The 25,007-nt window shown below is 48.1% G+C and overlaps 1 protein-coding gene across 4 annotated transcripts in view; it reads right to left on the bottom strand.

The window, feature by feature from the left end:
* Positions 1 to 25,007, bottom strand: part of REXO5 (RNA exonuclease 5) — a 1,375,618-nt gene that overhangs the window by 968,720 nt on the left and 381,891 nt on the right. For all 4 annotated transcript variants that reach the window (XM_069647648.1, XM_069647652.1, XM_069647650.1 and 1 more), the window contains one exon: positions 13,074 to 13,232. In XM_069647648.1, the coding sequence (XP_069503749.1) occupies positions 13,074 to 13,232 (159 nt within the window). The remainder of the gene's footprint in view (positions 1 to 13,073; positions 13,233 to 25,007) is intronic.

The following is a 25,007-nucleotide window of genomic DNA, read 5'->3' as shown; positions in this document are numbered from 1 at the left end:
TCATGCGATTCGAGCACTGACGGAGGGAGCAGCAGTTGCTCAGGAGCAGAGAGCACCTGTGGTTTACTTCCCGGCCCAGGCGGTGTCGTGCCCCTCAAATGTGCACATAGAAAAGAAAAATCTTGGGCCAGATTACAGAAACTTTGCACCGGTGCAAGTGCAAAGTTGCACGGTATTAGCACTAGGGCAAAGTTTGCCCTGTTTTTTTAATACAAAGAGACATATTAGAACACGATTGCACCATAACAAGTGCAGTTTGGCACAATATAAGCACCAAGGCAAAAATTGCCCTTGGTCAAAAAGATACATTTTGACTGCATTATCGCAACGGGGCACAGTTTGCCCTAGTGCTAATACAGAATGGTATTAGCACTAGGGCACACTTTGGACTGGTAAAAAAAATGCATTGAAAATGCATCTTTTTTTGCACTATGGCAATTTTTGCCCAGGTGCTTATAACATGCCAAATTGCACTTGTCATGGTGCAATAGTTTTCTAATATGTCCCTGTATTTTTTAAAAATAGGGCAAACTTTGCCCTTGTGCTAATGCCATGCGATTTTTGCTCTTGCACTAGTGTACAGTTTCTGTAATGTGGCTCCTGAAAGGCAGCGCAGCACTGGCACAGGCGAAGCCTTCACAGTTGGAATGAAAAATAACCCCTGCCTTTCCCTCACCTCGCTTCTCATTATGGGGGGGATAAATGACATTATATCCCCCCCCCCACTTAAAATTGTGGGGGGATTTGTCCCCCATACGCCTCTGTTTCCTATGCCCATGCTTCTTTGCCCCTAAAAATGTTCTAAGCTCCTGCTGCATGGCAATTGAAAAATCAGGATATATATGTATTATGCAACACCCTAGCATGAGATCACCCTTCTGTCTGGCAGCACGTAAGATTGCATCTTTTTCCTTGAAATTGAGTAGGCGCGCTATTATTGGGTGCCGCTGCGGCCCTGGGCTTGGTCTCGGGGTTCAGGAATGTGTGCCTGCACTACTGCTAACTGGGGAGAAAGTTTGCTGTTATCTAATAAAGAGAGGAGAGCTTCCTCAACAAATGCTTCCAAACCTCCCTTGATGTTATTCTCCGGCACACCGTTGATCCTGATGTTATTGCAGCGCAACCTGTATTCGAGTTCATTGCATTTCTTGGTGGTGGACTGCACTTGTTTAGAGCGCGACGAGCGAGGATACCTCCGATTTCTGCCGTAACACTTCATCTTCCACTGCGCCCACTCTCGTTTCTGCCTGTGAGATTCTCTTATCAGCTTTCTCAAGCCTGGATTGAATGGAATTAATGATGCCAGTGATCCAATCCAGCTTGCCGTTTATTGCTGAAAAGCCCTCTTGCATACATGCCATCCTCTTCTGGACTTTCGTTGGCTCTTCCAGGACTGTGGGCCGCTCAGTCTCCATGTTGGTGGCGGTCTTATGTTGCGTCTTCGATGTGGTTCTTGCATATGCGTCCATGCTCCCCTGTTTTTTCCAGCTTGCTTCGTCAATCTTCACTGAGTGCCCGGCAGCTCCGTGCAGTACCACACTCAGTTCACAACATCTGAATGCCAACCGAAATGAGGCAGGGAACATATAACATTGGGAAGGGTGAGTTTCAAAGCAGCCCACCGGGTATCTCGTGGTCCGGTGTCTCCCATAGTTTCAATCAGCAAAGCGGGGGTTGCCTTGGCCACTTCAAAAGCAGGCTCGGTACTGCACCCTAAGCGACACAGTGGGGGCGCTGATAAGCCCCCAACCCGCACCCTCCTGCTGTTGATAGTTAATCTCTCTAGCTCTGGACTCCAGGGGGTCAGCAACCAATCTAGGTGCCCATGATGGCCCAACTGCACTTTAGGGGGTCGCTCCAAACATGCCACTAAATGAGGGCAGGATCACACCTGCCTGAGCGGCTATCTAGGTGAGTTACAGTGTCTCACCAGCCAGCACAACATCCTCCTGAGAGGGATAGATTGCGGTGAACACTGCTGTGCAGTTGGGGTTGTGATAAATCCAATGGGTCATCACTCCTTTCCCAGCAGCGACCTCTCACCATGTGGCCAGGGGACAGCAGCCGCTACCTGATTCTGACCCTGGGGGCTGCTATCTGAGGGAGGATCACATGGGCGGAGACAACCTTCAAGGGAGTGACACATCATCGGGTGAGATGTGGTATCTCCACCAATTAAGGGACCTTAGACCCCCTGCCTACAACTCTAAATACAATCCCTTCCCTAATGGACTCATGAGTTGTAATAATCCTACCATTCTCTTAAGTAGTACTTGCATGAGGAAGAATAGGAATATCCTGAATGAAGATCACTTTCCCAGTACTGTGACGAGAAAGATCCCCAATGGCTAACAAGAGTTATTAGATCAATACTGTGACTATGGAGAAGAATGGAGGAATGAGGATTACATGCAAGAGCAGCATACATCAGTCTAGTCTTTCCCCAAATCCTACTGGCCAGAGCCAGTATAAAAGCAAGGGGAAAGACTCTGGTAGTGTGAGAGAGGCCCTCCCTGGAGTACCTGGTTGGAGGATTTGTTTGTTGCAGAAGAAGAGGCCGTTGACTGCTGTTCCAGAGGTGAGAAGAGGAAACCCTGGGAACCGCTGTGGCCCCCCAAAAAAACAGTGAACCCCTGGGCACCAGCAGTGTGCCAGAGAAAAGCTGGGGGCTCCCTCACTGGGGAAATAAAGCTGAAAGCATGAAGTTAGAATGTGTTACAGCATTAGCTGAGAGACGCTGGCAGGAGAAGTCTTACCCTCTCAGTGCCGACCAAGGGATCACTGGGCTGGTATGAGGTCGTGGAGCCACCTAGTTCACAAAAGGCAGAGGAGAGCAGACTGTAGGAGGTTGTACAGTGCAGGGACACCACTAGAGGAAGAAGAAGAAGAAAGGCTTTCTGGCGTGCGCAAGTACCGAATAGCAGCCTCCACGCTGACTGAGTCCAGGGAAGCCCAGGACAAGCACGCAGAAACTGCAAGAGACACAAAAGCCATGGAGCAGAAGCGACGAACCCGGAGAGCAAACGCGGGACATCAAAGAGCCGCTGCAGGCTTGCCGGAGGAGAGACCACGCACGCCATACAGAGCCAGTGAATCCACCCAAGAAAAACGGGGACACCGGGGCACTTCGGCAAGCCTACCGAAGGCAAATAGAAGATAATTAAACAAATGTGAAAGAACGAGAGACTCAATATCTCTTAAAGCAAATCATTTTTGGGAGGCAAAGCCAGAGAAAGGTCAAGGGAGGCGAAGAAAAAACCTCACCTCGTGAACTTTTGCAGAACCATATTAGTAGCAAGTCTCGAACCCGCACCCAAGGGAGGAAAAGCCCAAGGGAGGTCAAGGGGGTGAGGGGGGGTAGAAGAAAGTCCCTCACCTTTTCAAAACCATGACAGTTATGAGTCTGTGACCCGTACACAAGGGGAGCAAAGTCGAGAGAGGTTAAGGGGAGAGAAAGAGAGCCCTTCACCTCGTGAACTTTTGCAAAACCACAAGTCTGCAAGTGTGCACAGTGTTCATATGAGAAAATCCAGGCAGGAGAGTATCAAGGTCAAGTTGAACAGTTTGTAAAGTACATCGTATGAGGAAGTCCTGATATGGATAGATCAGGAAAAGCCAAAGACTGTATTGAAATCATAAAGAGGAGAAGAAACCTGGCAGGAGATTACATCAGGTATCTTACCAAGATTAAAACCAACAGCCAAGTGGTTTTGCATACCAGTTGTTTTGCTGAACAAGAGGAACTCAAGGAAACTGATGTCTATAAAAGTGTAAAGCACAGTGAGGCAGAATCACAGGGGAAGGGAACAATCCCCTGCAACTGTGAACTTTACCCATTGGGAACTTCTACGTTGGAGTTACACCCTTGCTTTTGAACTTTAACAGGTGTACATGTTGAAGGCCAAAGACATTACCCTTTTTACCTTAGAGTTAAGTTTGTAGGGTGCGAGGGCCAGAATAGTACTTTGGACACAGGATAGTTTGCTTTAGACATCTTGACATCGGACAGACCCTTAGTTTTATGTTAGTGAGGGAAATACCTTGGTTGTGGGGAATCCTGCGGATCCCTCACCAAAACCCTGCCTAGAGACTCATCCAGGTGGCCAGGAGAGGGCAGACGCTTCCTGATCCCAATCCTAGGGGTTGTGTACTGCAGGGGGGGGGATCACCTGGGTGGAGACAAGGCCCAGGGTAGTGGGGAGATTCCGTGGGATTAGGTACAGTATTTTTCCTCGGAAGGGGATACTCTTACCACCATGTCAGAGTAGGGTCTGACTTTTGTCACTTTAATATATCTCACCCTCCTAGTAAAACTGAAATGGTAAACTTCAAGGTCGAAAACCTGCAACATATTATATCAAAAGAACAGGTCTTTTGCAGCCTTAAAAATAAACTTCTTCCTAAATTCCAAAGGTGTACCAAAAGGAGTGACGAAAATGTGCCTTTTTCTATACCATATGCCTCTAATAGGAATAAATTCCAAAACATCCCTTCTATAAATACTAAAGAAATTAAAACCACCCTGAAAAGTGTTAAAATGAACTACATGTCCCAGAGTCCCTCAAATAGTGTGATGAAGAAGAGGGCTGAGGAGGCATGTAGGAGTAAAGGACAGGCAAGTAGGCCTAATAGCCTTTGCCAAGGTCAGGAATAACAATAAGGGCCTCTACCTGAAATTAAATGCCCCACCTGAGAGGTATAAAAGGCCACAGCAGGAAAAAGCAGAAGGAAGGCGCTGGAGCTGGAAGGCTGGCAGGAGTAGAAGAAGAAGAGCACAAGGACAAGGCTGGCAGTTGACAAGAAAGTCTGATTACTTAAGGGGCGCCGGGACGAGAGAAGAGCATATTTCACCTGCAGGTTCTGAGTTGGTCCTTCGTTCACAAACCAAGTCTGGCCGTGGCTGCACTGAGAGAGACTTGGCGAAGTTAAAGGTTTTCCCACGTGACTGCAGAGCTGAGATTGTGCTGCAACCAGAGGCCCGTGTGGAGAAGCAATCCAAGGGACGAAGGAGTGAAGGAGACTCCCTGTGGTCGAGGCGGGCAGTAGACACCCATGCTGCAGAGGGGTGTGGGTCCCATGAGTGCTTGAAGTAGTAGAAGCAGGAGGAAAAGTCAGGAAGTGGAATCCGCCCGCAACAGCAGTGTTTTTGGAGCCACCGAGTGAAGCTCTGTACTCCTACTCACTGAAAACCCATTGCCGGAAACTGTCACCAGCTCAATTATAGCTCACGTAGGCAGTAGGAGCGAGTAGAAGTTGTTTGTTGATGTAAGAAGTCTGAACAACAAAGAAAATCTATCACATGCTCATTTAATGCAAGGCAAAATGCTTGCGTAAACGAACAGCTTTTCATTTTCCTTTGTTGAACTAAATAACTTTACCCGAGTGGTCGCATGCCTCCAATTAAGAGGAAGAATGCTGTTCTTAATCACTCAGAAGGTTGAAGCTGACTTTCATGAATTGTTACAAGACCGATTATATCAAAGAGAGGTCGCATATGGATGATTGTGATTCCAGACCAGAGTAAAAGTATCAATCCGTATGAATGAAAGGGAACGCAAGTCTTTACAATTCTTTGAAGTTAAAAATCTCCATCGAAGAGTGGTTGCGTGTACCTAAATCTGTTTCTCTTGTGAAACCTGAATCTTGTAACATTCAGAACAAGTATTCTGTTACAGAAGTTGCTGAAGTAAAACAAAGAGCAAGCATTGCCCAAGCCAATAGGCGAATCCCTTCTACAGTAAAACCAGCCCTATTAAAATCGAACCACCTATATTTTTAAGTTGTCAAAGTTGTTGAAGGTCCAGTGTCCTCTGATACAAGGAACAAAAGGTTATCCAGAGCTGGAAGAGTGGCAATACAGCTTTGGGGTAGCTGCCGGAACCAAGAAGGTGTGCATAAAGCTGGGGAAGTTAGCTGAGAGAGAAAAGCAGTCTGGAAGCAAAACCAGATTATATTAGTAGATTATATTGGTAGCAGTAAAATGGACAGAAGAGGCAAAGAGGCTGCTCTTTTCTTATAACAGAGGAAAGATGAGTGCCTTTGCTACCCCCTGTATGCCCACTTTGACCTCTCTCCGCCTCTTCCCAAGGACTTCTGGTTATGGTAGTCTCCTATCCTCGGGTAATCACCCAGAGTTTCCTGCATGAGCACCCACGTGGTGCCGGTCACCTGTGTTACGGGTTTTCCCACTCTTTTCTCTATAGTTCCTTTCAAAGTTCAAATCAGCTCTCGCTACTTTTCCTTCAACACAGTTAGGATTCTTATTGACTCTCCCCTCGATTCACCGGCTGTGATGAACCACTTGGACTACTTCTTCTTTGAGTCAAGTTTGGTACCACCGAGACAAGCCTCTCTCCCCGGCTCGGTTATCAGCAGAGGAGAGTCTTGTGTACCATAGACATCTGCTGCAACACATGCTGGCCTTTGTTTGCAGTCTTATGTTTCCGATTGCAGAGGTTTCACAGGCCTGGATCGGAAAGGGCAAGGTGACATCTCCGCTTGTCACCCTGTCGGCATTCGCCGTCTTTCGACTCCTCTTGAACTGCCATTCTGAGTTAGCCTTCACGTCGTGCGATCTGCCTTGCTAGTCATTTGCTCTGGTCCTCCACCTTTTCTCCCGGTGTGGAGGTGAAAGGGCCGTTGGGTGTGTGCGATTCTGGTTAATTGCCTGATTCTGCCTGACCCTTGTGTCAGGACATGTCATGCCAGGTAAACAGTTTTAAACATTAGCCCCTTTTCGGTTACCGTGCAAGCAAGTGTTTGTGTCGGAAAAAGAGGTTGGAAGGATTTTTGAGTATCCTACGGGTAGGATGGAGAAAAGGTATTTTCGGAAGGGTGAGAATGGTGGGGTTTGTGAAACAAACGAGAATGACCAGAGTTCTTATCGTGACCTGAATAGGGGAAATTGTGGGAATGGTAGTGTGTTGTCAAAGCAGACTGGGAGTTCGGAAATTAAAACAGAAGAATGATTGGGAGCATTCGGATAGGCAACAGAGAAAGGGGATATATACTTTTTGGGTGCAACCGGGTTTGGGACCTTAGAGAGTTGGTTATGTAGGGAGGGTTTTTTGGATCTGGGCAGGAGAGTTTTATTGAGAGGAAGCGAGGCAGATGTATTATAACATATAAAGATCTTGGGGATCTCGTCGTCCTCAACTTCTTCCTGGGGCACTTGCCTCACCTGGGGCACTTGCCTGAGCACACCCCTGTGTTCTGCTACCCAGGTGATCCTCCCTCACTCGTCCACCCCCAGGGTTGGGATCGGAGAGGCCAGCCCTTCCCTTGCCACCTGAATAAGGGATTCCTGAGGTCTACTTGGAAAAAAACCTTCAGGTTTCTCACACAAAGCACACAAAATATCTTCTGGGACTCCTAACAAAAAACAAGTACAGAATTTGGAAATCAGAGTGCAACATACATTTGATGTAAACAGAAGAGTTGCCGAATTTACTGGAAAAAGGGCTCAAACAACTGCAGTCCACATGGTTTGGGAAGAGAGATATTGAAACATTGCAGATTACCATCCTGAAGACGTCGAACACTGCAGATGCCTGCACATGCACCAGAAGATGGTGGTGATGCTACAGGACACATGTAAAGAAGTGGAGGAAACAGATGAGGAAAAACACCAGAATAATCAATGCAGGGAAAGCCAAATAGAGGGATTTGAGTATCAGTAAAGGAAATGAAAAATAGGAACCAATAGAAATCCTGAAAACAAACCAAGAACAGCCCCAGCCAATCTGAAGGGCTGGAACAGGTACAAAAAACCTAGACGAGGTATAAAAGGGAGGAAAACAATATGGTTGGAAAAGGCAGAAGAAACGGGGGGGAAATGCTTGGAAGGAAACTGCCATGTTTCCTAACCAACCCTGGATAAACTAGGAACCCACTACTTGGAAAGAGGTAGTCAATGCCACCCACTTTGGGACTAGAGAGGTGAGCCCACAATGCAGTGCCCTTCCTAGCAGACCGGGCAAGCAGGATCCCACTGGGGTTTACCACCCCCTTTGGGAACAAGGAATGTCCTAAGAACAGCATCCACGTCCCCTTTCCTTACACTTTGACGTGCTTATGTAATATATGGGAACTAATCAGGACCATCAGGAACAGAGAGGTTAGAGGATTGTTTTCTGAGCTTCATGTGGTGCCACCTTTTGCTGAATGCTAGGACAAACTGGATTGTTTTTCCATCCCAGGGAGGAACCTAAAACCAGCCGGATACCTGAAGGAGAAAAGAACATCCGCAGAGGAGCGGTAAGCCCTGATGTGCAGCACAGCACAAGGGAGGAGTCCTGTACAAGATATACGCCAAGGTGGGAGGGGCAGGACAAAGCTCTGACGAAGCACTATGGGGCTGCTGAGGCAGGGAGCACCGCCACCACTAAGGGAGAAGGAAACTGACATCTGAAAACACAGACGCCACAGATTCCTGAATGGGAAAACCAGGACAAGTGGCAGGCCGCGGTGTGAACCGAGGAACCACAGGGCCGAGTGTTAGGCAGAATCATATGCAGTACCCTTTGGGAACACCACACACAATTAAGACTACAAGTGCAAGTACAAATGCACCTTTGGTACAAGCCTGTACTACACAGTAAAGTGGTAGCGATGGCTGAGCAGCCAGACCTATCTCAAGAGTAAAGTGAGCAGTATCAGAAGTTGCACAATGGACAGCAATTGCTATGGTTCAAACAAACACTGACTCAAGGTTTCTGAGTAAAAGAATATACATTTATTTACACCATCATTTGTAAAACAATTCACTAATGTAAAGCAGCAGAAAATCACAATCTTAATACACTACACACCACCCAATGAATTCTGGACAAGTTAAGCTCAAAATGAAGTGTGAGCAAAATGGCACTCCAGCAATTTAAAAAGGGAGGGAAAGACAAGGTTATTCAAAATCAAGCAACACCAAAAAGTGAATAGTCAGGCAATCTAGAAAAGGCTTACTACAACTAGGATTCAAGTCAATAGGCCTGGGCCAATGTTAATGGTTCATAGTTTTTGCATAGGATCACACAGTTCAGAGTAGTTCGCGGTTAAGTCTTTGCCAAGAGTTCGAAACGAAGTTGGTCGGAAGAAAACTTATTTAAAAGAGTAGAGAAGGGCAAGCCCTCGGGTTGGCGAAAGATTTCAAACACTTTAACCGCGGTCGGACGAACGAACAACCGGGTTTGAACAGTACCTTAGAAGAAGAAGAAGAATGTTGTAGCTGAGGCAGAAGTTTCTGGCAGATCCTGCAGGCTCACGGTTCCTTAAGCGACTGTCAGACTGACATGAAGGAGGAAGATTGGAGGGTCCTGCAATGCCCAGGGAAGAAACCAGCAGAAGAGCAAAGCAACAAATAAAAGGTGCACTCCTTAAAACCCAAACAGGGTCCGGTCCTCTTGGCTATCCGGTTCACTGCAGCGATGCACAGCAAATTCGACCAGGGGAGGGAGGTCTTGCTTGGTGTTTGATGAACTGGTTGGTCCCACCAGCGCAAGCGAAGAAGATTCCTTGCATATCTACTCTGTCGTTGAAGTTTAGGAGATTCGGACCCGCAGCAGGGCTTCACCAGAGGTTCAGTAGTTGCAGCAGTCCTCTTCCTTCAGCTTCTCTTCAGTTCTCTTGATCCAGTGGTGTCTCTGCCTTCCAAGTCCCAGAGACCTGCTTTTTATGCAGTTTTCCCCCATTCACACAGCCTGGCTGTCAATCACACAGCAGGGTGGCTGTCCTGGCAGGACAGTCACCTAGCCAATCAAACAAGAGTGTGACTTGGGTCTCCAAGGAGACCCTGTGCTGGGGGCCTAAAACCCCTCCCTCACATCCTGTCCACCCCAGACACTCAGATGCCTAAGGAGGGCTTCTGTGCAGAATCCCGCCAAAGGACGGCGAACAAAGGAAACAAACCTGGTTTGGCACGCAGAGTAAAACACGAGAAAGACCTTTACAAAAAGAAATGGCGAATAAACCCAGCCGGAACCAAATAAAAGAAAATGGGGTCCAGCGGTTTAAGTTTGAGGCTAAAAACATAGCCTAAAACAACACCAAGGCTATTTTCATAGACCGCAGTAGGACAAATATGGTAGATACCACTGCCACCAGCCAAATCTTAAAGAAGGGGGAACAAAATAATGTTCCTTGAGAGACAAACAAAAAGGGATAACTATTAACCCTTTCCAGTACTCTATGTAAGATAGGTCGTACTGGGTCTGTGAATTTAAAAAGACTAATAAAGTAAATGGCGACTTTACATGTTCTGGGAGACAGTAGTCAGTCCCAGAAAATGGAGTTTAAAGTGGGAAGTCTGAAAAAGACAACCCTGTGTCACTGCACTAAAGGTGCTGTGTGACACAGAGTAAAAGGGTGATGCCTATGGAGTAGGTGAGGCTCCACAGTCTATGAACACAAAAATGTAGAACACACAGCAAAACACATGTAAGAGTGAGAGAAAAGGCTCACACTCTTATCAGGTGAAAACATTAATCCTAGAAATCCAGCAAAGCTGCTGAGGGACTCCGTAGGTAAGGGAAATTCGCCATTCTGAAAGATGCTTGGGGCTCACAAGGAGCACAACAAAGAACTGCAGAGGTGAAAGAGGCCCGCAGCCGGACAGGGGTGAACCGAGAAACCACAAGGTGTTGAGAAGCCTGCAGCCTACGAGCAACAAATCAAGAAACCACCAGGGTAACAGAAGCTCATACCCTGCGAAGGACAAGTCGAGAAACCTACAGCCAAGGACGGGCTAAAATGAGAGGGAGAGTAAACCAGGTTGAAGGAGCCACCCACTACGGCCAAAAATCAGAGAGCCTACAATGGCTCAGAGACCAGTAATACTTGGAAGTGGACTTACGGAGCAACCACAGCCAAGTTGCCCTATCCCTGGAGACAGGATAAGGTACTGAGCAGAGACCTTTTAGAGAGAACGTTTTGTGACATTTTTCATTTGAAAAACTGTTTCCTTTTCTATTGAACTGTAAGAGACCTTGGGCCTCATTACGACCCTTGCGGTCTCGTAATGAAGGGTGCCGGTACGGGACCGGCACCCTTCATTACGGGAGCGCTGATTACGAGGTTCCCTTTTCCGGGTCTCACGAGGGGAAGAGGGAGGTAATAACGGGCCATTTGTAATGTGCCCGTTATTACCTCCTTCCCCATTCCCATTGAGCCCTATGAGGGCTCAAATGGGAATGGGGAATGGTTCCTTCAAGGAGGAATTACCGGGTCCTCCAATGTTGGAATGACCCGGTTATTCCTCATTGAAGGAACCCGGTAATGGAGCCCGGTTTGGAAGCAGCCATGGTGCCAATAGCTTTTTGCCTCCAAACTCGTAATGTGGCCCCTTCTGTTGTTCTTAAATAAACCACACCTACAAATGTTCAGAGACTTGATGATCCACTAGATGGAGTTCAGATTCCAGCCCCCACTAAATTCCCTGGGGGTAGGGGGTAACCCTAAATTAAGCACATGCTTAAGATTCTTTTCTATCTTCTTTCTCGCTACTAGAATAGCTAAGTGATAGAATAGCTGAGATCTTAGACCAAGGACTGCTTTTGCTTTGTGACATCTTGACGAGCACCCGTTTATTGTTTTGTAGCACTGGGAATCCTCCTAAGTAACAGGGACAAGAGAAGGTTTTTCTTTACGTTTGTCAATAAAGCGTATGTTGAATCGTGTCTTCATATTCGTCTCCTATGTCAGACTTAACACAGAACATTATGGTTTAAACAGTCATCTTTGAAGGTGTTGGGCACTTCAATAAAGCCTGAGTGCATGTTGACCCATCCCTCACACTGTTTGCTTTAGGAACATCCCTATTGTTTTTAGACATACCCATAGATCCTATAGGTGTTTTTGTCTAACCCCATTCCAGAACAAGTAGCTAACAAATTAATTCAGCTGAACCACATTCATATTGTGCCACATCTGTGACAACGCCAGCATTGTGGCCTTGTCATGGGGAGGGAGGGAGCCCATCCCTTACTGAGTACGGGCAGTCCCCCACCCAAGCTTACCTGCACAGATGGCGGCCTCCAGGCTGCAACAGGACGCAAGGAGACCGGCAGCCCCACAGCCAGCAACGGAACCACGTGACGCCAGGAGAAGCAGAATGCATCCTGCCATGGGTTGCAGAGCGCGGGTCAACACCGGCCACCAAATGACACAGGATGCAGCAAAGGGATGCGCCGCACCAAGGGGTGCTGCGACAACTACAACACTGGTGCAGCTCCAGTAGACTGTCTGCTTGAGCTCGTGCAAATAGGAAGACCACTAGCCCACCAGGGAATTTTTACTTATTAAATAAAGGCATCCATGAAGGCCTTTACCCCACTAAACCACCAGGGATAATATTATATTAGAAGGCCTTATGGAGGCCTTTACATCCAACGTCCCTGGACCCATGTTGGATAAGGAGTGGCGCTTACAAGCCCTTTTCAAGCCTACTATAGCCAGCCCCCTCATGCACCTTGAAACCAGGTAAAATATTCGATAGGGTAAGTATTCAATCCCGGGAGGCGGGAGGGTGGGGACGTATGTAACGAGGTGTGTGCAAGTGTGTCACGCACCCCCAGTTTGCTTTCCCTCTGCGCTGGTCCCACTAGGACAGGTGGCACCTTTCATCATGTCGCACGGTTCACCTTTCCCAAGATGGGGCCCACCGGACAATGCATATGTCACCAAGTGACATCACGTGCCAACCACAGGATGGCAACCGGATGCCAGGTCACAGATCACTCAGGACACTTGTATAAACAGTAAGGATTCCCCTGGACAGAATAGGTTTCTGAAACACATCATTTTTTCAAACGTTCTATGATGTGAGCCTCCAGACCTATACCCAAAACCTTTTTGGAAAGAGGTCCTTTTATAGATGCAATTTCTCCTCCAAATGATTAAAATCTTGGTTTTCTGTTTAAGTGGCAGTGACAGTTTTAGTGCAAGGATACTGCAGTCAATCAATGTGTGGCAAAAATACTTTGCATTGATGTGAAAAGATTGCTTTCTTTGTATGGTGCATAATTGTTATTGTTAACGATCATTTATATTTCCTGTCACCTTGTATTCTAGCATCAAGCACTCACCCAGAAAAGGAAAGTCATACTTTTTCATATCCTCCTCGGATAGAAGATATCTGGTGAGGCCGTATTTTTTGTTTCCGCATTTCTGGATACTTGGGTTTACATGAAGGTCATTGCTGTTCTGTGGATTCATCGGGACATTCTCATCAAGCAGAGGCACGCCTAAAATAGCAAGGGAAAATATTTTAGTAAACTAACTTTCTTTATATCCATAGTGCACAGTGGCACAGCATAATTCTATGAAATATCAAAAACAGTAAAACTCTGAATTTGTGAGGTTAGAAGGCATAGGAAACACAGAGACTACGCAAGTGTGCACGTTTCATATTTTGGGCCTTGCGAACCCAGCTTTGTAATTTTGACAAAGGCCTATATTATCATGAAGACTGTCTGTGACCACGCAAGAATGGCAGGACAGAAGAACAAGTTACTTACCAACTGGTAACGTTCTTTCGACTGGATGTTCCTCCAACATATTCCTCATCTTTGACATGTAATGTCCACAGCTCGGCTGCTTCGGAATTTTTTTCGGCAGAGGGCGCCCTGCGTCAATGGCGTCGGGTCGATGTCCCTCGAAGGCCTCCGTCGAGGGTGACTTCATCGGATGTTCTAAGTAGCAAGCACGGTGCCCGTTGCCTCAGTTCATGTTTTTTCCCCCTCTCATCGTGTAACCGATATGCCCACAATACAGCTCTGACTGTACTCAGCCTTGTTGGAACGAAAGCTGTAAAAGCATGGGAAATTATTCAGAGGGGTAAGCTGGGAGGGCGGCGAGGAATACGTTGGGGGAACACCCAGTCGAAAGAACGTTACCAATTGGTAAGTAACTTGTTCTTCTAATGGATTGTGCCCTCCAACGTATTCCTCATCTTTGACAGACTCCGAAAGCAGTATCCATGATTGGAGGAGGGAGAAGAATTTAGACATACCCAATTAAATGGCAGAGTAAAGTACAGCCTTACCAAAGGCCACATTCTGAACATGGGAAGTATCCAGGGAATAATGCTCAACAAACGTGTATGAAGACCACGCTGCAGCATCACAGATGTTCTTTACAGGGACACCCCTCTGCAGAGCCGTTGATGTAGCCATGCCCCTGGTGGAGTGAGCCCGCAAGCCCTCAGGAGGGTCCTTGCTAGCCAATCGGTAGCATTCAGAAATAGTGAGGATGATCCACCTAGACAAGGTCTGTTTAGAAACAGCCTGGCCCAATCTGTGTCCAGTATACCCCACAAACAGCTGGCTGTCCACTCTGACTTTGGACATTCTGGAAAGATAAAAGCTTTACGCTCTCCTTGGGTCCAACCTATGTAGCCCTTCCTTTTCCTTACTATGATGCGGAGGAGGATAGAAGGCGGGTAGCACAACCTTCTGACTTAAGTGAAAGGCAGAAACTACCTTAGGCAGGAAGGAAGGACGTACTCTCAATACAACTCTGTCGTTGTGGAACACAGTAAAGGGTGGCTTAAAAGAAAGTGCCTGCAACTCGCTCACTCTTCGAGCAGATGTTATCGCAACCAAGAAAATAGTCTTAAAGGTCAACAATCTCAATGGACAGGAGTGCAAAGGTTCAAATGGAGCACTCACCAGAAACTTTAAGACCAGGTTTAGGTCCCAGACCGTCACCTGAAAAGGCGCTGGCGGGAACACATTTGTGAGCACTTTGAGAAACTGAGTGATCAGTGAAATCTTAAATTAAGAGCACTCTTCGGATGAGCGCTTGAATACGGATAGCACTGCAAGGTAACCTTTAATGGTTCCCACCTGAAGACCCGAGTGCTAAAGAAAGCAAGAAGGAGAGAACCTCCGGAATTGAACACTGAAAAGGATCAACATTCTTTCCTCTGCACCAGTTGCAAAGTTTACGCCAACGGCATCGGTACAGGGACTTTGTTGCTCGACGCCTGACCGAAAGCAACAACTCCATCACGTCATCATGGAGGTCCCAATCCTTATATCCCAACCTTTCAGAAACCATGCGTGAAGGTTGAGAGTCTTGACCTCTGGATGGAGAACCCAACCTTCCTCTCGCGAGAGAAGATCCTCCCTTTGGGGAAGACGCATTGGAGGACAGATGGACATGTCTAGAAGGTCCAGATACCACGCTCTCCTGGCCCAATCTGGAGCAATGAGGATCCGGTGGGACCCAAACCATCTTAACTTCCTGAGAACTCGAGGAATGACGGGGACTGGAGGAAACGTGTACAGTAGCGGAAAGTCCCAATCCACCACCAACGCGTCTCCTAGAGCTCCACTCTAAGGAAATTCCCTTGAGCAGTACAGCTCGCACTTCTGGTTGTCCCCGGTCGCGAACATATCCACTTGAGGGGTTCCCCAAAGGGCGAAGATCTCCTGCAGGACTTCCAGAGCTATTTCCCACTCGTGGGAGACTGTGCTCTGCCTGCTCAGAGCATCTGCCGCTGTGTTCTCTCCGGACAGATGAGCTGCTGCTAGGGTTGAACCCTCTCGAATTGCCCAGAACCAGAGCTGCATTGCCTCTCTGCACAGAGACAGTGGCCCTACACTTCTCTTGTTGAGGTAATGCATGGCCACCATGTTCGCCATTATCAGGACATTCTTCCCCCGCACAGATGGCAGGAAAGCCTTCAGTGCTAGCCTGATTGCTCTCAGCTCCACAAAATTGATGTGCAGTTTGGACTCTGATGGAGACCAACGACCACTGATGGTCAGATCGTTGGCGTGAGCTCCCCAACTTGTGAGGGAAGCGTCTGTCACTACAGTGACCTCCGGCCATGGTTGCCAAAAAGGTTCTCCCTTCATAAGGTTTTCCTCGTAGGCCCACCACAGAAGATCCTGTGAGACCCTGACCGGAACCTGAAGGCGATCCGACATCCTGCCTGAGAACTGGGACCATTGAGTCCTGAGCGCCCATTGAAGGGACCTCATTCTCCTACAGCACCAGAAAAATGCAGGATGCCATGAGACCGAGCAACCTCAAGAATTCGAAGGCCGGAAGACTCTGGGCATTCTGAAATTTGGTTACCATATGGAGAATGTTCTGAGCCCTCGCCTTGGGTGGCGAGCACTTCCCCAAGGGCGTGTCTAAGAAAGCCCCAATGTACTGGAGCTGTTGGGAAGGTGTCATATGGGATTTCTTAAAATTGAGGTAGAAGCCCAGTCTGTGAAGGGAGTGACAGGTAACGTTGAGATGATCCAACACTTGTTCGGGAGAACGCGCCCTGATCAGCCAATCGTCCAGGTAGGGGTAGACGTGAATACCCCTTCTCCTGAGATGCGCTGACACTACCACCATCATTTTGGTGAATACCCTCGGGGCGGAGGTCAATCCGAACGGTAGGACTCGAAACTGATCGTGCGAGCCGCCAACGGCGAACCTCAGGTATTTCCTGTGCTTGAGATGTATCGGCACATGAAAAAAGGCATCCTGAAGGTCCAATGACACCAGCAAATCCTGAAGTTGGAGGGCCTGAAGGATCTGAGAAAGAGTGACCATCTTAAACTTGTCCTTCCTGAGGAACTTGTTCAAGCATCTCAAGTCCAAGATGAGTCCCAGTCCCCCGTCCTTCTTGGGAATCAAAAAATAAAGGGAGTACCAGCCCTTGTTCCTCTCCGCTACAGGCACTGGCTCTATAGCGCCTTTCTCTAGAAGGATTAATATTTCCTACACAAGGAGCGGATCTGGAACCCTCAAAGAGTGTCCTCCTGGTGGATTGTCGTGATGCTTCAGTAGAAAAGGAAGTCAGTACCCATGGGCTAGTGTTTCCAGAGCCCAAGCATCTGAAGTAATGGCTCACCATTCTTCTAGATGCTGAGACAGTCTGCCCTCACCAGTGAGCTGTGACCGAAGGCATCAGAGCGGTTTTGTAGCGGCAGTAGCTGAGCCTGATGGCAAAGAGGCTGCTGCTTGAGTGGCTCTGGCACCTCTACCTCGTCCACCACTAGGAAACTTACGTTGGCCTCTTTGACTGGCCATTCCTCTCGCCCTTCCAAATGAGGAGTAGTAATAAAAGGAACTACCCCTCCATTGATGTCCCCTAGTATGAAAAGGCTGAGACTGCCGGACAGCAGCTCCCAAAGATTTGGCGGCTGCCTTAGAGGTCTGAAGCTTCTCAAAGCTCTTGTCAGCCTTGCTGCCAAAAAGGTGAGACCCGCCAAACGGCATGTTCAGAAGACGAGCCGGCACATCCGGTGAAAAACCCGACTTCCGCAACCACGTAAATCTGCGTATCACGGTGCTCGTAGCCATGGACCTGCTGACACTGTCAGCAACATCCAACCCAGACTGAAGGGATTTACACATGGCTTCCTTGCCATCCTTAACAAGAGCTAGGAAGCCCTCCCTTTCATCCCCTTCGGGAATATGCTCAGCCGCCATGGAGATGCAATCCCACAGAGTGTACGAAAAGCTTGCCCATCCATCCACGCGCTTCTCCCTAGTCAGAGGGATGGTAGGGTATGCTGCCTGCTTAGACGTAGCCGTGGCTGCCTGGACCACCAGACTCTCAGGAGTGGGGTGAGATGACAGATAGATGGGGTCGCTACTGGAGGGGTAGTATTTTCGTGTCAAAGACTTTTTGACCATCGGATTAATCTCTGGGGTTTCCCAATTCCTAGCCACCCGGTTCTGCAGAGCCACATGAAATGGCAATATGGGATCTGCAGGAGGACTTGATCTAAAATGTCCATAAAATCATCTTGATCATAGTGGGCCGTAGGCCTGGACCATCCCAAATATTCCACCACTCTAGACATAAGGTGTCGGTAGGAGGAGCCAGCATGCTCACCAGGGTCTGGCCTGCCGAACTCCAGCTCTGGAGAAGTACCAATACCACCAGCATTATGCAAGGTATCACAAAGATCCTGCATACGACTATCCTCCGAGATGAGGCATTCTGGCACGTGAGGGGTCCCAAACTGGAGACCAAAAGGAGCTTCACCCTCATCAGAATGTTCCTCCTCCTCAAAAATGGAGGTGAGGGACTTGAAAGTCTTTCTTTGACAGTGGAGTACACCTCTTCTTGGGAATCACAGCCAGAGGCTTCTGAGTCGACTTGGACTTTGCCCCTGCCTTCTTAGGCGGTTCCACCGGTGCCAGGGGCTGAGCTGGTAAAATTGGCCTTGACGGCACCGATGGCGTCTGCAACGGCTCCGAAGGCATTGAGGGCCTGATCAGGGTGGAGGCCCGACAGGCACTATAGGCAGAGGTGGCGCCAAATGCGTTGACTGCTTCGATTGAAGCGAGGATCTCAACGGTTTCGATGGAGACGAAGACCGCAACCTCTCATCATGTCTCGAGCGATCCTTGTGAACCTTGTCCGAATGAGGCCTCAAAGGCTCCTGATGAGGATTGTGCCATTTACCCGGGCTCAAGGGCGCGCAAGTATACAGCCGAGAACATTCCCTGCCGGCTTCACCAGAAGGCGCGGATGGGGGTTTCAAGCATTTTCACCCAGAAAGCTTCCCACTCCGTGGGCGTTCAATGTTTGGACAGGCAACTCACCCTTTCGGGGGTGCCACCCGAAGAAGACGAGGAAGGCGACCAGTGGTGGCTTCTCCTCGAACGCTTCGACGAGGAGGACGAGTGTCAGGAACCACTCATGGACCTAGAGCGCTTGGCCTTCTTCCTCTGCGGAGAGTCACCTCTCGACTCATTGGTCGAAGGCCCAGCACGTCGGGACTTATGGGGCTTGGACACCTTGCCTACCTTGAGCTAACCCTTTAGTTCCTGCAAGGCCTTTCCAGTCATCAACTGGCACTTGGAGCATGTATCCATGTTATGGCCCCCGCCGAGGCACCATAGGCAGACACGATACGGACCCGTGATGGAAATCTTGTATCTGCAGTCCTGGCATTTCTTGAACCCAGACCAAGGAGTCGTTGGAGTGGAAGACGAAAGACATAACGAAGAAAATCTTCACAGCAACAATAGAAAGTACGAGGCGTGCCGAGTTTCACGGAGCAAACAAGTTTGCGGAAAAAACAGAACTGAGGCTACGGGCGACATGCGCATAACTTATGACATCCGATGACGTCACCCTCGACTGAGTTCTTTTAGGGACATCGACCCGACGCCATCGACGCAGGGCGCCCTCTGCTGAAAAACTTCCAAAGCAGCCGAGCTGTGGACATTACATGTCAAAGATGAGGAATACATTGGAGGACAAAATCCATTTGAAATATTGTTATTCGTTTCTAAGGTGTTCCTCTTTTCTTTTGGCAAAAGGAACTTTCAGGAAGCGGTTATGATCGTCTTGGCCAATTAGAGAGGGGGAGAGTATGCTCTTCATGTGCCAGTTTCAACTCATTAGTAGGTCTTGGCTTGTAGGCCCATCAAAAGGTAAAATCCAGTTAAGGTTTGTGAATATCCACAATGAACAAGAATCATAAAATGTATGTGCAATGAATTTCAGTGGTGATTATCTGAAATGTTTTTGGCCATTACAAAAACACAACTTCATTTCACTATTATGTGGGCAGAAAAGACCAATCCTAGTTTGAAGGAAGTGTATTTACAAAACAAGAATGGTGTGGTTGGGCCCACAGTGATTGGTCATATTTTTTCTAAATCCGTGGATGCTTGAGAGATTTGCCTACGTGTTTGTTTTATCTGAAATTTGCTTGACTTGACCGACTGCAACTGTGTGGCTAGAACTTTGTTTTTTTTTGTCAGGGTGTAAATGAGGCATCACACTGTACACGCAGGAGGAACGTTTAATAAAGATGACCTTTATGAATAGTATATAATATCTTAGAATTGACATTTCAGTGCACTGCTAATCAATGGAAGAACTTCAGAGTGGGTGAAGTGTAATCAAGCGTTTAAAATGTGACCACTTTTTCAAAATAATGGAGACATTTTAGACATGAGCATTAAATGAATTAGCAAAGGATATTGATCTAGGGGAGCAGCCTGATCAAATTGATAACTGAATGATGCTGGCTAGATAATGCTGGGTCTATTTTGCTATTCTTGGTCATGGTCACAAAATAAAATACCCAAACCTCAAATATTCCTTTTTAAACAGATATTAACTTAGGACGATCATTCCCTTGCTGACGCAGCCACCTCTGGACTCTCTATGCAGGGGTCTACTTTAAAGTCTGACTCATCAATTGAGTTTTGCTCAAGATGAACTGAAGTAGGCTACGTGGTGTTATTTTGCTCTTGATGAGCTTAGTTATATGTGCACTTAGCATTTGTAATAAATTGATGTGGAACAAAGCAGTTTAACATATTCCTTTTGGCAGCTTCTTATTGACACCTAGGGGCAGATTCTCAAAAATGAAGATGCAGCGGTGTGGGGGCATGGCCTGGCAGGAGACTGATGGCGGCTTAGCCCTGTGAGCTCCGCAGCCCGTAATCGTTAAACCACAAGATGCGGCCACTACTAGAGCGAATGAAGAATTCAGGATGGTAGATTCCTAGACCGGAAACTTTCGGAATCAGAGGAAGTGACTCTCCAGGGTCTCAAATGTGCTCCTCTAACAGAACGCTGCCCCGGAGTATGAAAAGCTGGATGGGAGACGAGCCGCACGACTTCCCCTGATCTTGAACAGGGCGCCGAATTGGGGGACGCCAGCGGATCCCGAGGCAGTGCAGCCCAGAACTGGACTTCCGAACTAGAGCAGGCACCCCCCTCAATGGGCCCCCCAGAAGCAAGGACCTGACCTTGCATGACTTTTGCTCATCCTATGAGCAGTGCCAGATTGAGGGACGCCAGCAGCCCGCGAAGCAGTGCAGCCCAGATCTTAGTCTCTATGGGCCCCCAAGAAGCAGTTAGCAGGACTTGACCCCTGCACGACTTCCCCTAATCCTGAGAGTGGCACCAGATTGACGGACGCCAGCGGCCCGTGAAGCAGTGCAGGCCAGAACTGGAGCTCTGGTCCGGAGCAAGCTCCCCCGTCCCCTCTATGGGCCTCTAAGAAGTGGTAAGTGGGACCCGACTGCTAACCAGCACGAGGAGTCTCTGCCCAGTCGAACCCACCTGGGAAATACACCCTGGAGCCCTCCAATGGAGCAGGATCAACTGATGGGGGAGCTAGCAAGCCAACACAAGCTCCAGCAGACAGGGAGGTCAGGCAACAAGGCAATCACAGCAAGCGATCAAGCTCACTACCAGTGGTGCAACCTGATAGCTCCCCCATCTCTACATGTGAGAACTCCCATATAGAGTCAGTGCATCAGTACGGTCTCCTCTGAATCCTTTTGGGGGGATCCAACACCATTAATCACCACCTCTTCCCGCATTGTGGCCAAAAGAGGATCATCGGCTCTAAAAATGAAGTCAGGAAAAACCAGAGAGAAGGGGACGGCCTCAATTAAAGAAATGCTGCAGCAATCAAAGGCCCCCGCTGGCAGCCTTACCAATCTGGACTTACCCCTGCTGATGATTTTAACACACAGCCAGCCACAAAAAGCGATGCAGCGTGTCTACTCCAATCACAAAGGGCTTGTTTCAGGAATTAGCGCAAAATGTCCAACAAAATGAAACCAGATTGAGTGACTTGGAATCCACCTTTATCTCAAAAACCCAGGACATCCTGTACACCCTCTCCTCCCCTGTCTCTCCTATGAGGTCGCTTGACAAGTCTGATCTATGAAAGCCTCATCCCTGTTCCTCTAAAACTATCAAGGACCACATTGATACCCTCGCTCCGGCCCTTGCCGATTTTTGCAACCTCGCTTTCCCCTCCCCTCTGAAGCACTCCCTTGTGCACCCTCTTCTCAAGAAACCCACAAATGATCCTTCTTGTCCGGCTAACTATCGCCCAATTTCCATTACTCCCTTTCTGGGTAAACTCCTGGAAAAACTGTCCATCTCTCACCTTAACCTTCATTCCGATTCTGTTGGCTCTCTCCATGACCACCAGTCTGGCTTCAGAGCTGCCAGAAGCACAGAAACTGCTCTCCTGAGCATCCGTGAAGATTTCCTCTCAAACCTTGACTCTAACATTCCCTCTGTCCTCATACTACTCGATCTCTCTTCTGTCTTAGACACAGTTAACCATATCACCCTGATCAACCCTCTCCGTGATAACCTTGGTATCACCGATCGGGCTCTGGCCTGGCAGACCTCTTTCCTCTCTGACCGACCCTCCCAGGTCCAACTTGGGTGCTTCCTATCATCTATCTTCCTCTCTACCTGTGGTGTTCCCCAAGGGTCTAACCTCTTGCCCTGGCTTTTCAACCAATACCTGGCAACCCTCGCATTGCCATTTTCTGCTCAAATTTCCAGTGCTACCCTGACGACAACTAATTTCCAGGCTTCCCTCGGCCACCTCCTCTCCTGTCATCTCTGATTGCCTAACTGCCATTCAAGATTGGTGTGCCACCAATGATCTTTGTCTAAATGCCAACAAGTCTGAGATTCTCCTCATCTGTACACCTTCACCATCCTTTATCCTCACTCTCTGGCCGGCCTCCATTGGCCCTCCTCCTATCCCTACCTGCAAGGCTAAGAACCTTGGGGTCATCTTTGACTCCACACTTTCCCTCTCCGCCCACATCTCCGATGTCTCTAAAAAGTCAAACTTCCTACTGCACCTCCTCAGAGGTACTTTGCCTTTCCTCTCCTTCCCCCAGAAGCTCATCATCTCCCAAGCTCTGGTTCTCTCCAGGTTGTATTATTGTAACAGCCTCTTTCTAAATCTTCCTACCTCTACTCTCCGCCCTTTACAACTAATCCAGAACAGGACTGCGAGACGTGTCCTTGGTCTCAAGCCCTGGGATTGTATCTCTCCAGCTCTGAAATCCCTTCATTGGCTCCCAGTGGATGCAAGGATTACAATAAAAGCCCTCTGCATTGACCACAAGGCTTTCTGGGATCTGGGTCCAAAATACCTTCAACTATCCCTCCATAAATACCTCCTCTCTCGAGCTCTTCACTCCTCTTCCTCTAACTCCCTCAGGGTCAGTCATTTTTCAAAGAAACAAGCTGGGGGTAGATCTCGGTCTTTAGCTAGGAACTCCGTTTGGAACACCCTCCCTGCCACACTGAAACTTGATGAGAACCTTGTCCGGAAGCACCTCAAGACCTTCCGCTTTGCTCCTGCCTCCACCCCCCCTCTTCCCTGCTGATCTGTTTCACTCTCGGCACTGTGCACCTGTCCACCCTCTGTCCTCCGGGCCCAGGTACCTGCTCACCCTGCAACCCTCCTGCACTGCCTCCGGGCCTCCCTTTGCACTGGGGTCTGCATCTGTACCCATACAGTCCCCCACCCCCTTTCTTTTCTTTCTGCATTTATCAGACATACCCTGTCTGCTGCCTTAAACAGAGCACTTGCCACTTGCTGTCTGCACTACCACCTTTCATTGCCCTTATTAATTATTTAATTTACTTATTTATTATTATGGATCTATTTCTCCTCTGCTCCGCACTTTCCACTTCTCCCACTTACATGCACTTTTCCCCTTTCCCATGCACTTGCGCGTCCTCAATGTCACTGGGCCTAGTAAGACCCTTGTTTTGTTCTCCCCTGTTCCCCTCCCTTGCCGTGCTCTGAAACACTTGTGTACAAGCGCGATATAAATAAAATATAAAATATCAACAACAACAAAAAAATAATACCTTGTGCGATCAGGCAAACTCATGACCAGCTGGAAAGACGCGTGGAAGCACTGGAAGCCCATAGCATTTCTGTAGACGAGAAACAGGAAGAGACCGAAAACTGCTCACGACGGAATAACATTTGCATAGGAGGTATCCCCACAGAAGTGAAAGACTAGACAGCCATGTCTGGGCATTGTTTCTGGAAATACTAGGAGAAGCAGAGTTGGATCTTACACTTGATCGAACACATAGTTTACTCAAACTTCCAGGAATGCCAAAACCTCCTACCGGCCGTGCTGACACAGGTCAATTTCTTCAAAACCAAGGAACCTATTTTCCAAAAAGCTAGAACCCAAGAATGAATACACTACAAGGGTAGCGCCCTTCATCTGTTCCAAGATCTATCCCAGGCGACCATTCAAAAACGAAGGGTGATGCGGCCATTCATCACATGGCTCGCAACTAAAAAGGTCCAATATCGAAGGGGATACCCGTTCATCATCATATTTCAAATGGATGGCCATCAACATCAATATACTACTCTCCGTGCGGTAGTAGAGACCATGAAGATCTCATCAGAGGACATAAAGTTCCTGAACGAGGACAGAGCAGGGGCTCCCCAGAAGGATGGTCCACTTCGCGCTCCAGGAGGAACAAATGAAGAGATTGTAGACGCCCATCCATGGACAGAAGGGAGAAAAGCATAGACCCAGCTGCCCAGACCTGAGAGACCTACCAATAACCAATAAACTGGTCAATTTCGATAAGGGAAACAAACCTGAGAGATATCCTTTTAACTGTTTTAGGCATAGCACATGATGCTGCATGGACATTAGTGGCTGCATCTCATATGTTAGCGACTGCTTGTAGGGGCATTGGGAGCACGTTCCCTCCCCCAAGACAGGTATTTCTGACCTGTGGGTCACCCCAAGGGGGTGTACTCTAATTTGTATGTTTTGATAGTATTATTAGTTGTGTATGTTGTTTGCAAATTTAGATGTTACACAAATGGTGGGAGTGTAGGATGGGTTGGATATTATGCAGCGTTGATCCCAAATAGGGTTATCAAAATGGGACGATTATGCTTGTTGATAGCAGCACCAACGGCTGTTGGGCCCGCACGGACTGGACAATAACTCGAAAATGGCAGGACTACAAATTGTGTCTATGAATGTTCAGGGGCTTAATGCCCCAATGAAAAGAAAGGGGGTGTTGTCTAGCTTGGTGGAATTACAAGCAGATATCGTATTATTGCAAGAGACCCATTTACTAAAGAAGGACTGGCAGAGGCTGAGATCCAAATGTTTCCCGTACCAATTATTTTATTTTGTTACCTCGGGCCCCCATAAAAGGGCAGGTGTGGCAATTCTAATGTCAGGCTCTTTTGGCTTTGAAAAAATAAATA

The sequence above is a fragment of the Ambystoma mexicanum genome, chromosome 2q (assembly GCF_040938575.1).
Source record: "Ambystoma mexicanum isolate Mex_15411 chromosome 2q, UKY_AmexF1_1, whole genome shotgun sequence".
Lineage (NCBI taxonomy): Eukaryota > Metazoa > Chordata > Amphibia > Caudata > Ambystomatidae > Ambystoma > Ambystoma mexicanum.
The sequence above is the reverse complement of the archived record's forward strand: the minus strand, read 5'-3'. Positions and strand labels throughout refer to the sequence as shown.